General features: G+C 43.6%; 1 protein-coding gene across 1 annotated transcript; it reads left to right on the forward strand.

The window, feature by feature from the left end:
• The first annotated feature begins 5,013 nt into the window (after positions 1 to 5,013).
• On the forward strand, positions 5,014 to 9,892 carry LOC125430505. Its single transcript, XM_048492463.1, has 2 exons — positions 5,014 to 5,736; positions 9,456 to 9,892. The coding sequence occupies exons 1-2, from the start codon at positions 5,083 to 5,085 to the stop codon at positions 9,477 to 9,479; spliced, it is 678 nt and encodes a 225-aa protein (XP_048348420.1). The 5' UTR covers positions 5,014 to 5,082; the 3' UTR covers positions 9,480 to 9,892.
• The last annotated feature ends 5,729 nt before the right edge of the window (positions 9,893 to 15,621 follow it).

Below are 15,621 nucleotides of genomic sequence, written 5' to 3' on the forward strand. Positions count from 1 at the left end.
GCTTCTTGGGCATCTAAGTGACCCACTTCGCAGCTCTCTTCCCGGTGGGAGAGGAACAGATCGGCTGGAGTGCAGGCTCTTCGGACTCTTAAATGCGTCTGGAAGACATCGGCGGAGACACCGTAATACCCGGTGGCTCCCGGAACCTCAGGTGCAGCGCTGACCGGGATCCAGGGGGGATCCGATCGGAAGAGTGCAGGATGCCTCCCAATCAGGTTTAGTCAGTGTCCTTCGGCGGGCCCCAGTGCGCAATGCCCGCGGTGGTTCTTTAAGGAGCATCACCAAAATACGAGTCAGGAATGGATTCAATGGACTCCTGGGTTGCGCATGAAGGTGGTCAGGCCGTCTCCTCCATGACAGGTTGCATCTGAGGGTTTGTAATCCATCACAGCGGGTAGAGAATCCGATCCACAGGCTCGATCCATAGACAGCCCCAAAGCGACTCATGTAAGTCTCCATGGTGCGTCGTCCGTCCCTCGTTCAGCGGGTAAGGAAGACTCGTGCTGATCACGAGGGCGGAAAGAGTCACCGAAGACCTGTTCTCCGCCCGGACCGCCAGATCCAGAAGGAAAGGTGAACCCTCTTTAGAGCTACCGCACCTTCCCAGAAACATCCAACCTCTCCATGCCGAGACACCAGAGGTCCCTGCACTAGGGATATAGATGGTGGATTCCTGCCACAATGTAAGGGAATTCCCATAGGAAACCCAGAAATAAAGGCTCTTTGGTGTAAAGACGTTTATTCAGACATCTTAGAAGCTCAAATTACCGCGCGGTAGCAGAATGACACTTCCGCCAGAAGCACAGGTTATAACTCATCCATCCCATCCCCTCCGGCTTCCATGGGAGCGGAGACCTCATCTCCAGCGCGGGAATAAAGTCTCCGCCGATGAAATGACCCATTACTTGAATGAATGTACTCAAGGTTAGGCGGCTGCCCTTCCCATCAACACCATTGAAACCTTTACAATGAGGAAGTATCTAGAAGGGAGAAAAGATTGTGTGTTTTCACTATTTTGTTTGGGGTTTGTTTTTGTTCCCTTGCTATGCCTGAAAGATGAAACAGAATACAGGCAATGTTTATTCACCTTTTAAACTTCCTTATATTTTGAACTGCTTCCCCTAGCTTGATCCGTGGAATTTCTCCGGGCTTCCTCTGGTGTGGGGAGGGGCAGCAGAGAAGCGCACCATCTCTGGCACTCCACAGCACTCAGTAGCTCAAAGGTGCAAATAAGTGGTGGATTCTGCACAGCACAAATATAACGTCTCCAGGACAGCACATATTGCATTGGGGGAGGGGGACACTTCTCACAGGTCCCGTTCCCGAAATGAGTCAGGGCCATTTTATTCCTCTCAAATTGGGATTTTCTGAAATCTCTAAACCAGATATTTTTGTAAAATCCCATGTTGAAGGCGCTCCCACCCAAACACAACAGGTCGGAGATGCTCCCCCCCCCTGGCAGCCTTTCACTGTAGCTTCCAACTGTGTCTGCCATTTCAGAGAGAATCTGCTCACTTGTGTAAGGTTGGCTGATTTGTGGGGGATGGTTTTTCTGTCTGCTGTGCTTTTACTGTGTGAAACTGTTACCCACTGCCAGGGATAACTAGAAAGTGATTTCAGAGTGATTTCAGCTTTGGCAGCAGTGAGTGGATGCAGAGGCAGGCTGCCCTCAGAGCAGAGGTTCTTTATTGTGATTTCAAGCTCTTTCCAGGCCAGACTGCCCAGTACGGAATGAAACACAGCCCTTTTTATACAGTTTTTCACCCAATCAGAGGAGGAAGGGGGCAGTCCCCTGCCACATAATACAGACAATCTAAAACAAAGAGGAGGAAGACAGTCTTTTGTTTTTGCTGATGGGATTAAGTCCCAGAAGAAAAGGCTGCTAATGAATCTTGAGATCCTAGAAGTGGAAACTTCAATAGTCCAATGGGTCTTGAGATCCTCTTCAGTGAAAATTCAAATAGTCCAATGGGAAGTAGGGTGATGTCCTCCAAACGGCCAAGGCACACCTTGTAAGTCCAAAAGGTCTTTTGTTGTTGTTGACAAACTTATCAGATTGTAAAGAGGAGTTGTCCTTACTTTGCATTTTCTGATCTACTTCCTTGTTACCTAGCTAAAATAAAACTACTAAAATCCTAAGAGGCTTCTTCTATTAATACAATAAAGTAAGAAGAATATTTCTAATCCATTTCTCTTCTTGTCTATCACTTAAAGTAACTCTATAGAATCCCTTAACCTTATAACAAAGAACCTCCAATACAGTACAAGCCCATATAAACATATAAGCAAGAGTATCCTAAATTAACAGTAACAAAACCTTAAAGCAACTGGAGAACCTAGCTAAAGTATAATCCTAAACATTTGGCAAATAATAAATCCCACACTGAGGGGCTTACATTAAATCTTAAAAGGGACAAAGGCAAGAAGGAAACCATGTGAAATATCAGCACATTTGTATATACATGTTCTTTCCAGGACTTGTGGAGGCTTTTGGACAACACTGGTCTCTTTGCTCTGATCCTTAGCCGGTGTAGTTCGGTGGCAGGCTCAGGAAAATATTTTTCCTATTTTCCTGGTGGTAACAAAACTATGTTCCTGCTACTCTCAGTCTCTGCCTATCTCTTCTTGCTCCTAGTGAAGGCCAAACAGTCTAACGGTTTGGTTCTTAGTAATGCCGCTGGGAATCTGGATGAGGGACGGGGGGGGGGGAGTACTGTCTGAGTGTTTATGATCCAGGCGTTCTGGCTGAACAAGCCAGTAACGTCTTGGACCGTGTTCAGGATTCGTCTAACCTACAATAAAGAAATAATTGTTCATCACAACTGTTTCAATTGTTTGGTTCATGGTGGTTCTGACATTAGAACATAAGAACATTAGAACAAGCCTGCTGGATCAGACCAGAGTCCATCTAGTCCAGCATTCTGCTACTCGCAGTGGCCCACCAGGTGCCTTTGGGAGCTCACATGCAGGATGTGAAAACAATGGCCTGCTGCTGCAGCTCCTGAGCACCTGGTCTGTTAAGGCATTTGCAATCTCAGATCCAGGAGGATCAAGATTGGGAGCCATAGATCGACTTCTCCTCCATAAAACTGTCCAAGCCCTTTTAAAGCTATCCAGGTTAGTGGTCATCACTCCCTCCTGTGGCAGCATATTCCAAACACCAATCACATGTTGCGTGGAGAAGTGTTTCCTTTTATTAGTCCTAATTCTTCCCCCCAGCATTTTCAATGGGTGCCCCCTGATTCTGGTATTGTGAGAAAGAGAGAAAAATTTCTCTCTGTCAACATTTTCTACCCCAGGCATAATTTTATAGACTTCAATCATATCCCCCCTCAGCCGCCTCCTCTCCAAACTAAAGAGTCCCAAACGCTGCAGCCTCTTTTCATAAGGAAGGTGCTCCAATCCCTCAATCATCCTCGTTGCCCTTCTCTGCACTTTTTCTATCTCTTTGATATCCTTTTTGAGATGTGGTGACCAGAACTGAACATAGTACTCCAAGTGCGGTCGCACCACTGCTTTATATAAGGGCATGACAATTGTAGAGAGAGTGCCTATGTTAACTTAACCGTAGCCATTTTGTCTGTAGTTTCTAACAGTAACCGTTGATGATGAACTTTAGAGTAGTTCAACTTCACTGCTCCTTTGTTGTGCATCCAAAGATTACGTCCTGAAAATAATTGCCTATCTTTGGCTTCCCACTAGCTTTCCCATCCTGGTACTGAGTAACGGTTAATTGAAGGTCTCGGCCCAGCTGCACGAAGTTTTGCTATGATTCGAACTTCAATAAACTTTCAACCACAACACCTGATAAGAATGAAGACTTATATCACCTGGCACAGTTAATTGGCACTGAATTGTGATTGGCCCACTAGGGCCACCCTGATATCTGAATTCCCCTATAATATCTGCTTTTCCATGATGCTCCAAAGGCAACTTTTTTTCCTTGCTTCCCCCCTCCCTTTTCACTCCCTATTATGCAATGCTACCTCCACGCTGGCTAGAGGCTGTCTATTGAAGTATGAGAGCTGCTTCATCTTTTCTTTTACCTGCTAAGCAATGGAGAAATTTTACATTTTGATTTTAGTAGGTTCAGTGATTTTGTCTCTGCTTTTATTCAATTGATTGTATGCATAGTATGCCATCTGACTATCGTTTGTTGAATGGAGCTGAGTTCAATAAACTTTAAGAACTTGTTTTAAAGAAACAGTCCTTTTTTTCCATTTGAGCTGTGTGAATGTTCAAAATCCTGACCCACGTTTGAGGAGAGTAGGTCACTCATCCTCTACATGGTTGGCAGCGGGTGGATTTTGAAACACGCTCAGTGATTTGATTTTTTTTTGTTGGCAAACAGAGACTAGATAGACAGCTCTAGCATGGAGAATCAAGATTTTGCTCCGAATGCGCAAATGGAAGAGCCAGTGAATGGACCTCGCCTCGGACGGATAACTGAGTTACAGGTCACACTGGAGAATTCCAGGAGAAGCGTGGAGATTACATCAGATGAGCCTGAAGCAAACAGCAGAATGTAGCCAAGAAGTCTAAGGCGAGGAACAGCTGTTGGATGGCGCAGGGCTAGATGAGGACGACCAAGAGATGCCAGTACTACGTTCCAGAGGGTTGTCCGGAGCCGGCGCAACCAGGCGAGACAGTTTGGAGACAGATGACTCCTCAGTACCAACCAGCACAGAAGGGTGGATGAGAATGATGCAAGCATTCATGCGTGCTCAAGAAACCACCATGCAGTTGCTGATACAAGACAGACGGAGAGATCCATCTGCGGCCTGGCAGAAAAAGCAATTCCCACGTTACCTGCAGGGTGAGTCTGTAGAGAGTTTTTTAGCCCTATTTGAGGCTGCCCTGAGAGAAAATAGAGTTCCTGAAAAGGACTATGTCCAGGCCCTATGGCCTTGTATCCGGAGAGTTGGCCCAATTTGTTGGGGGGAGCTCACTCTTAGGGAGGAAGCAAGTTTTGGAAATTTTTTTAGAGGCAAGCGCTAGCCGGGTGCAGGAAGACGGAAAGGTCAGCTGAGAGAAGAGCTGCGGAGAGCCTTCCCTAAAAGTAAAGAAACCTATGTTGCCTTTATGGCTCGGCTGAAGCTTATAGTTCAGCAATGGTTTAGATCAGCGAATGTGGAGACCTTAGAAGAAGCCAGCCATCTGATCGTTAGAGATCAATTTTTCCAAATCCTCCCCGGAGATATCTCGGCAATGGTTCAAGCTAAAGAGACTTTTGATTTATCAGAATTGACTGCCTTTGCCGATCAAATGGCTAACATTAAGAATAAAGAGAGAAAAGCCTTGAATTTTTTCACTGGGAAGAAAGAGCCGTTTAAAGCTAATCCCAGAGATATGGATTTGAGTGGCAAGGAAGGAGTTAAAGCTTCGTTCCAAAGAAAGGAGACTCCGGCAAAGTTTGGCAAGCCAGCTGAAGCTTCTACACCCAAGAGTGTTATATGTTTCACCTGCGGAAAGAAGGGCCATTATAAAAGCCAGTGTATGGAGTCGAAAAAAGAAGCCAAAGTCCAGATAGTAGGAGGTGATCGAGTCCTCATGCACACTGAAAATTGGGAAGAAAGCAGCGGATCGCCTAGCAGCTCTGTGCATTCCAGTGAGGAAGAAGAGCCAGTCACTGCTATGATCAAGCATTCTAAGAAACCGTGGCCTGACCCTGAACTGTTAGCTCGGAGACGTGCTGACGGTGAGAGAGCGACTCATCCTACTGATTTAAACCCGATGGTGAGAATGGGAAAATTACAACTTGTTGACATAGACTGGGTTATTTCTAAAGATCAGAGGCAGTGGGTGGGGGCTTTCCGAGCCATGAAAGTTTTGCTTGGGGGTAAACTTTGGGTGGAAGGATCTGTTGATACTGGTGCCGATATAAGCTCCATTAATAGAAAATTGTTGGAGCAAATAGATCATAAATTAGTAGGAAAAATTCAAGTGACTCCCTATGAAGGTCCTTCTATGTATTTAGACCTAGCCATGTTATATGTTCAAACCCCTAGAGTAAAACGAAATATGTATGTGATTGTGCATGATACATCTGAAACGCCCTTCATAGTAGGGGCAGACTTACTCTTTCAATCCAGTCAAATGAAGGCTGTAGTTACCAGATCAAAGGCAAGGAACAGAGAACTTGCCAGTGATAAAAAAGGAACAAAAAAATGGACTGAAGAAGGAGACTCCTTTTAAAGAGTCAGGGAGTAAGGGTGAAAAGTCTCAAACTGCTGGGGCAAAACGGACGGTTAAGGCTGTTCCGAAAGAGTTGAATTTATGAAGGGAAGAGAGGGAGCATAATGACGCTCCTAATTTAGTTTCCCCAGCAACGGAGGCTGACACAGTTCACCCTGAATCTGAATGTGCAATAACTCATGCAGTTTCTGAACAGTTTAGGAATGAACAAAAATCTTGCTCTACCTTAAAAGAGTTGCGTGATAAGGCCACTAATAACTTTGAGAATGTGTCAAAGGAGAACCCTGAAAGATTTGTATGGCATAATGGCTTGTTGTATAGAGAACGTTGGTTGCCAGATTATTCAGAGGAAGGGGAATTTACTTCGCAATTAGTGGTGCCAAAGAAATATCGGGAGGAAATCTTGGAGTTAGCTCATAGTGTGCCGTTATCTGGTCACTTAGGCGTAAAAAGGACCATGGCTAGAGCTCAGAAGCAATTTTTTTGGCCTGGTTTGACTAGAGCAGTGAAAGATTTTTGTCGAACGTGTGATGTCTGTCAACGAGTCGGTCATGCCACTGATAAGACCCGATGTGAATTAAGACCTTACCCAGTGATCAGTGAGCCGTTTGAGCGGGTCAGTTTGGATATCTTAGGCCCTTTGCCTAAAAGTAGCTCAGGAAAGAGATATATAATGGTCATGGTTGATCATGCCACAAGATTTCCTTGTGCTTTCTGTTTGAGAAACATAACCTCGTTGTCTATTGCAAAGGCTTTGATGGAATTCATATCCACATATGGGATAATGAAGGTGTTAACCACAGATCAAGCCCCAAACTTGATGTCTCAAGTGATTCAAAAGTTTTGTGAGTTAGCTGAGGTCCAGCATGCCCCAGTAGTTGCCTATAACCCCCAATCAAATGGATTGGTGGAGAGATATGTCCAAAGCTTTGGTAGGTTGTTGAAGTCTTATGTGATCGCTCATTCCAACTCTTGGGATCAGGCCATTCCTTACCTGACTTTTGCCCTTCGGGATTCAGTTCAAGAGAGCTTAGGATTTAGCCCAAATCAGTTGTTGTTTGGCAGAGATGTTAGAGGACCCTTGAGTCTGGCTAGAGCGAACTGGGAAGGCATAACTGATGAGTCTTGTCCCAAGGATGTGAATAGCTATTTTTGTGACCTTCAACGAACACTACAGGAGGTCAGGTTAGTAGCTGCAGATAATTTGAAGCAGGCGCAAAAAAGGCAGAAGGCTTATTTTGATGCAAAAGCCAGACCTCGCACTTTTGAAATGGGTGACAAGGTATTATTGTTGTCAGTTGACAGTCCGGTCAAATTGGAAGTTGTTTGGCGGGGACCTTATGTTGTAACCGCAGTGCTGCCCAATGATAATTATGTGATTCAGGTAGAAGAGATACATCGCACAGTGCATGCAAATAGGTTGAAGCCTTATTGGGAAAGAACTGCTGTGACTTTCCCCGTGCAGGTTAGTTCAGATGCTGGGGAATTTTCAGAATGGTGTTTTGATGAAAAGACTGATGTCAGTAAGGTTCAAATCTCTGACAGTTTGTCTACTGAACGACGTAATCAAGTGAGATCCCTATTGCAGGAGTTTGATTCATTGTTCACCGAGCGCCCCGGTTTAACCCATTTGATTTCACATCACATTGATACCGGGGGAGTAGCACCTATTAAGACCACTCCTTATCCCTTGAATAACCACATGAAGCAGGTTGTGGAGAAGGAAATTAAGCAGATGTTGAAGTGGGGTGTTATTGAACCCAGCCAGAGTGCGTGGGGAGCACCCATTGTGTTGGTAAAAAAGAAGCAAGTATCTGAAGGTGACCCCCCTGAATTCAGGCTTTGTGTCGATTTCAGAAAAGTCAACAGCGTGACAGAGCTTGACCCTTACCCCACCCCTTGTTTAGAACATCTCGTGGAAAGATTGGCTAGTGCAAAATACATCAGTACTTTAGATTGTTCAAAAGGATATTGGCAGATTCCTTTAACTGATGAAGCTTCTGAGAAAACGGCTTTTGTGTGTCACGCTGGTCATTTCCAGTTTAAAAGAATGCCTTTTGGGCTGAATGGAGCCTCAAAAACTTTCCAACGGTTAGTTGATAGAATTCTTGTTGGCTTAGATTACGCTTTCGGGTATCAAGATGATATTGCCATTATGTCTGATTCATGGGATTCTCATTTGGAACACATTCAGGTGGTCTTACACAAAATTCGTGAGGCCGGGTTAACTTTAAGACCTGACAAATGTCAGTTTGGGTGGAAAGAAGTTGTGTATCTGGGTCATAATGTTGGTAACGGTCAAATCAAGCCTCTAGAAGCCAAGGTTGCGAGTATAAAGAATTGGCCCACACCCACTACAAAAAAGGACGTTCAATCCTTTTTGGGGTTAGTCGGATTTTATAGACGGTTCATACCTAAGCTGAGCGAGATTGCTGCTCCTTTAACAGACTTATGCAAAAAGAAAGCTCCTTTAAAAATTATTTGGAGTGACAAATGTCAACGGGCTTTTGATGGGGTGAAAGCGGCTATTGCATGTGCCCCGATGTTAGTCGCTCCTAACTTTGATAAGCCTTTTGAAATCTACACGGATGCTTCGGAGAGAGGCCTTGGAGCCACCCTAGTTCAGAAGGGTGATGATTCACAGATACATCCGGTCATCTTCCTCAGTAGGAAACTACTACCTCGAGAGTGTGCTTTCTCTACTATTGAAAAGGAATGTTTGGCCATCGTGTAGGCAGTGAAAAAACTGCATCCCTATTTAATAGGTTCTAAGTTCACAGTGCGGTCAGACCACAATCCTTTAGCGTTCTTAAATAAGATGAAAAATAACAATGCATGCATTTTAAGGTGGTCTTTGGCTCTGCAAGATTATGAATTTGATATAAAGCATGTCAAGGGCAAAGACAATGTTATTGCCGATGCTTTAAGTCGTTGTCATTAAAGTGAAAGAATTTACATGCCATTCATGGTGCACCTTACGCTGCTATTGTAAATGTACTGTAAAAATTTTTGTATAGTTGCATTTTGTACATTTGTATCTGCTGTTTGACTGTAATTTTCGAATTATACCCGAAAATTTCAGTTTAGGAAGGGCGTGTAGAGAGAGTGCCTATGTTAGCTTAACCGTAGCCATTTTGTCTGTAGTTTCTAACAGTAACCGTTGATGATGAACTTTAGAGTAGTTCAACTTCACTGCTCCTTTGTTGTGCATCCAAAGATTACGTCCTGAAAATAATTGCCTATCTTTGGCTTCCCACTAGCTTTCCCATCCTGGTACTGAGTAACGGTTAATTGAAGGTCTCGGCCCAGCTGCACGAAGTTTTGCTAACGGTTCGAACTTCAATAAACTTTCAGCCACAACACCTGATAAGAATGAAGACTTACATCACCTGCTTTAGTTAATTGGCACTGAATTGTGATTGGCCCACTAGGGCCACCTGATATGCAATTCCCCTATATCTGCTTTTCCATAGTGTAACAAAGGCAACTTTTTTTCCTTGCTTCCCCCCTCCCTTTTCACTCCTAATATGCAATGCTACCTCACGCTGGCTAGAGGCTGTCTATTGAAGTATGAGAGCTGCTTCACCTTTTCTTTTACCTGCTAAGCAATGGAGAAATTTTACATTTTGATTTTAGTAGGTTCAGTGATTTTGTCTCTGTTTGCTTTTATTCAATTGATTGTATGCATAGTATGCCATCTGACTATCGTTTGTTGAATGGAGCTGAGTTCAATAAACTTTAAGAACTTGTTTTAAAGAAACAGTCCTTTTTTTTCCATTTGAGCTGTGTGAATGTTCAAAATCCTGACCCACGTTTGAGGAGAGTAGGTCACTCATCCTCTACAACAATCTTTGCAGTTTTATTATCAATCCCTTTCCTAATTATCCCCAGCATAGAGTTTGCCTTTTTCACAGCTGCCACGCATTGAGTTGACATTCCCATAGAACAGGGGTCTGCAACCCGTGCTCCGGAGCTTTTTCGTCCTTGCACTGCGGCTCCGTGTGGCTTGGGTCCTCTCAGCCTCCTTCGGAGAGTCAGGGGGATTGAGCTCCTTAATACAAATAGACTGTTTACAATACATTTGCAAATCTTATATCAAACTAGCAGCAAACAGGCAAAGATATATGAAGGAAGGAAAGCATTGTGAAAATATGCCATGAAAAGAGGCAGGAACAACAAAAAAAGCAAAAAAAAAGATTTGAGAGCTCCCTATATTGGGGAAACAAAGCACAAATTGCTGTTATGACCCCAAAATAAGCCATGGCACGAAACATTTGGAACAGATGTTGCAAAAATTAAAACTGGAGTGAAATAGAAGGATTTTGTAAAAAAATGGGACATGGAGCCTGTGTGTGAGGTGTTTTTTAAAAAATATTACAGTAAAATTGCTGTGAATTGCTGTTGAGGGGACCTGGGGGCGGGGCTTATCTATGCAGAAAGGGGAGCTTTGCAAAAAGGGCGGGAAAACGCCAGACCCAGCGGTGAAGCTTTTCACTCACGCCGCTTAACCATGCAGGGAAGCTGCCTTATGAAAGCAGTCCTGTTTATCATGGAAAACAGGGATAGGGCTGAAGAGGGAAGGTTTAGTGAACAAAAGTATAAGGAAAAGTGTAGAAAACAGCAGTGTGACAAGTGTTTGGGGACCATTTTGACCTGGATAGTCCAGGGCTAATTCCGCACATGCAGAATAATGCACTTTCAAACTGCTTTCATTGCTCTTTGAAGCTGTGCGGAATGGCAAAATCCACTTGCAAACAGTTGTGAAAGTGGTTTGAAAATGCATTATTTTGCGTGTGCGGAAGGGGCCAGGCTAACCTAATCTTGTCAGAATTTAGAAATCAAGCAGGGTCAGTCTTGGTTAGTATTTTCATGGTTCTTGAAAGTCACGCATTTCATTCCAGTATTGCCCAGGAGAAAAGCAGATGAGTAGCTGTCTTCTGCTTTTTCTTGAATGCCATCTCAGCCATAAAAGCAATCATGCACAGGAGCACCAATTGGGGTGTCAGTTGTCTAGGGATTTGCTTGGCAAAGGTATTTCACAGCCAGGTTCAAAGGCTTCACTAAAACACCCCCCCCAAGTACTTTTGTTGTTGTTGTTACTTTTTATACCACAATAACTTGAAACAAAGATGCTTTTTGCAGAATAATTACAAATGTTAGGCGGGGGAATGCTTCTGCAGTCCTCGCTAAACATCATCCCTGACTGTGTGAGTCCCCTCTGGAAAGATACCAAGGGTACATGTCTGCAGGTTATTTTTGGGATGACCCAGCCTTAGTGCCCGATGGATTCCGAAGCAAACTGTTCTGCGTAGTTTTTCTGTGTGGTTCTAACATGAGTAAACTATAGGAACAAAAATAAAATTGTTGGGTGCCTTTATTGTTGCTACTGATTCTATAGCATTTTTTGAATTTTAACTGGTGGAAGACCAGGGACAGGTCTTTTCTGTGATAAACATTCACAGTTTTTAGGAAGTGGGCGGGGCTTCAGCCCAGCTTGGCTTCTGATTGGCTTTTAAAAGCTGCTTTGGTCACTGCCCCCCTCATAGCTCAAAGACCTTTGTGGTGTGACTGGAAGCTTTGCTGTATGTCTGCCAGCAAACGTTATTAAAACAATATTGTTCCTTTTCAAAGATACCTTGTTAAACAGAGCATCTGCCTAAAACACAGAAGTCATTTCCTGGCTGACATTTTGTGGTGGGTGGGGAAGCAATTCATGGAAGCAATTTTTTGACAGCAGTCATTTTGGGGCTGCACCCCCTTCCCCTCAGGGTCAGAATTGCAAACATGGCTGCGGCCTAAAAAGGCTGTGGAGACCTGGGCCTGTTTTTCAGTCTGGCTGACACCTCAAAAGCCATCTTTGCAAAAGATAATAACTGCATGAAAGGCTAGAAGGAAAGGGAATGGAATGGATGAAGAACAATGTCATGGTTGAATGATACAATCCACCACAGCCTTTGCAGTTACAGTAACAGAGAGGCTGAGGAGAGCTGGGTTCAAATTCCCACTCCATCATGAAATTTACTGGGTGACCTTGGCTGTTCACTCTCCCTTTATTTTATTTTATTGGATTTCTATCCCACCTTATCCCCGAAGGGCTCAGGGAGGGCTACAACTTAAAACATTCAACAAACTTTAAAATATAAATCCCAATATAAAGATTTAAAACCAATTAAATATTGGTTTAACCCAGCTCCTGTGAGGTAGGGGTTGTGAGGATAAAATGGAAAAAGGGAAAACCATCTGTTCTACCCAGAATTCCTTGGAAGAAAAGTGGGATTTATAAAAAAAAGTTAGATTAACATGAGAGGAGAAATAGAAATTCTGGTGTGTGTGAGAGAGAACACCACCACCACCCCCGGGACCACAGCCTTGCCTGCATTGTAAAGCAGAATCACAGGACAATTTGAAAAATTCATAACATGAACTCATTGAAAAGGTGGTGAGGAGAATGAATTATATACCAAATATGTTCACAAACCACCCACAAAAGAGGGAGGCCATTTTTTAAAGTCACTGTCAAGTAGAGAGGAAACACCTTTTCTAAATTCAATTGATCAGGCACTGATAAAATTGACATTTTTAAAATGGGGGGGGTAAATGGGCAGGGTATTGAGCTCATTGATAAAAACAGACAAAATAGATTTGGTAATCTTGTATCAAACTAAAAATGTATCCAACAGCAAACAGGCAGAGATATACTTTAATGCAGCAGAAATAAAACTGTGTGAAAATATTGTTACCGATGGGAAAATAAACAAAATATTTTCCTGAAGTCAGGTTGCCTAGCTACACTGGCTCCATGCCTGGACACGGAGACTTGTGTGGTTCAGAAGCCTTCATAAGGTTCACAAAGAATGTATATGCATGATTGTGCCAATGCTATATGGTTTCCCTCTTGTTTATGCCTTTCTAGGATGTAATAAAAGCCCCTTTTAAGTTGAATTTATGATGTGCCTGCAGTTTAGGATGTTAGTTTAATAAGGTTCTATTAGTTTTAAGCGAGCCCTGCCAGTAGGTAGATGTACAGTCCTGCCTATAAGTATAAGTATGCGTGTTTATCCTTTAAGGTTTTCCTAATGTTTAAGTTAGAAATGTTATTTTTGAAATTTGTGTCTGAGAATAGAAGCAATAGCCAGTTAAGGTCTGATATTAAGGGACAAGGAAGTTACTCCTGGAATTTAGTTTGGACCAACACCCAGGTAATCCCATCTTCACCAACAAAAGGGCCTTTTGACTAACAAAGGATGTCACCCTGATTTGCTATTGGACGGTTTGAAGTTTTACTCTCAGGATCCAGAAGCTCATTGGACTGTTCACATCCTTACTTTCAGGATCCAAGAATTCATTGGTTGATTTGAACTTGTCTCTGTCTAACACTCCCAAGGAACCACCTCAGGCAAGAAGGTGCTAGCTTTTCTTCTGGGATTTGATCTCATCAGCATGTGCAAAGGGACTGTTTTCTCCCTTTGGCGTTCTAGGATTTTTCTCTGTATTAGATGGAAGGAGACCGCCCCCTTCCTGGGTTTTGCACTGTGGGGGTGGGACTGCCCTACACCCCTTTTCTGGGTTACTGGGAAATGTATAAAGGGGCTGAGACACAGCCATGTGGGGTCCCTTTCTGCTGAGCTGTGCCAAGAGATCACTTGCAATAAAATCCTTCCTGCTTTGAAGAAACGCCGGCTTCCTGTGCCTCATTAAGTTGCTGAGCTGAAATCACTTATTGTTACCTGGCAATTCGCGGTAACAATATGCCATGAAAAGAGGGTGGGACCAATCTTGAAACACAGAAAAAAATGATTTTTAAAGATTTTTTACAGTAAAAATATAATTTACTTCACAGAATTGCTGTAGAGCTGAGGGGACCTGAGGGGAGGGGCTTATCTGTCCAGAAAGGGGAGCTTTCAAAAAAGGCGGGAAAATGCCAGACCCAGCAGTGAAGAGTTTCGCTCCGTGCAGGATCCGCAGGCAGGCTGCCTTATGACAGCAGTCCTGTTTATCATGGAAAACAGGGCTAGACCTGGAGAGGGGAAGTCAATTGAACAAAAGGGAAAGTTCCCCTCCTTGACAGTGACTGAAGAATTCAATTTACCAGGCATTGCTCAGAGTGACATTGTAAAAATATGGAAGAAAATGGTCACGGGGATTGAGCTCCTTAATACAAATAGACCATTTACGGAAAAATGTAAAATGAGAATCCACAGGGATCCTTGAGGATGACCATGATTTCTGCACCAAGCCACCCCCAAACTGTTACCCCAGATAGAGGGAACAGGATAAGTTACCCAATTCAGATTTAGAGAATCAAAGAGACAAAGAAAATGATTTCAAGAAGTTAGTAAGTTTATTAGAAAGGAACAGGTTGCAATAGCACCCTGGGAGGAGAGACTCAACTTCGGCTTTGGGGACCGTCCCTTTTATAGAAAAGTATAACATGCTAAGTCATTAAATTCCGATACATCACAGAATTCTTGACACCTCAGGGTCAATTACAGTACAATCCTTAAACAATTTTCCACTTTATTAAAACAACTTTCTCCCGAAGCTTCTCAATCCTCGGCACCATCTCAGTGCCCCTGCCTTCACCCGTTTAGATGGATGGCAAAACACAGAATCTGACAGGAGGAATGCACTGAGAGAGACAAGTGTATTCCTAACTAATAATATGTGTCCCCTTTAACTTAACTCTCTGTCTCCGACCTTGGTTCAGTCAGGAGGATTTACTGCTGAACGCTTTGGCTGGTGTACCCTTAAAGGCCTCCTTTTGTTATGTGTTAGGGGCTTCTTTTAGGCTAAGTTTTACCTATGCCTTTAGAGTCTGCTGAATCAGCAGAAAGTGTAGACATCCATGTTGTCTAGCTCTCCGCCATCCAGCTCAAGTTGAGAGCCGAAGGCCTTTCCACAATGAGCAACTCAAAATAGGTAGTATAACATAGGAATAAGCATATCATAATTATTGAATATAAGTGAGTAATAAATGCCACTAAATATGACTAAATGTGATTAAATGCGATTTTACTTTCAGTGCTAACAAAACCACCATCACATCACACCTCAAGCCCTCACACACATATGTGACCAAAACAATCATGCATCACATGCTCCCTGGCGCACCAGTGGTGCAAAACATGGTTAAAACAGGGATATTCAAGGAGTCCCATGATTTCTGCACCAAGCCACCCAAACCACCATCACATCACCCCTCAAACCCTGAGCCACAGCTCTGACCACAGCAATCACACAGCACATGCTCCCTGGCGCACCAGTGGCACAAAACATGTTTTAAACAGAGATATTCAAGGAGTCCCATGATTTCTGCACCAAGCCACCCAAACCACCATCACATCACACCACACCTCAAGCCCTTAGCCACAGCTCTGACCACAGAAATCACGTGGCACATGCTCCCCTGCGCACCAGAGGCACAAA

Source organism: Sphaerodactylus townsendi, linkage group LG04, assembly GCF_021028975.2.
Source record: "Sphaerodactylus townsendi isolate TG3544 linkage group LG04, MPM_Stown_v2.3, whole genome shotgun sequence".
Lineage (NCBI taxonomy): Eukaryota > Metazoa > Chordata > Lepidosauria > Squamata > Sphaerodactylidae > Sphaerodactylus > Sphaerodactylus townsendi.

Bases quoted from the DNA above. Each gene is read 5' to 3' on its own strand.
- LOC125430505 (XM_048492463.1), top strand. From the start codon at position 5,083: ATGGCTCGGCTGAAGCTTATAGTTCAGCAATGGTTTAGATCAGCGAAT. The intron at 5,737-9,455 runs GTGAGAATGGGA...GCTTCCCACTAG, and splicing joins CTACTGATTTAAACCCGATG to CTTTCCCATCCTGGTACTGA.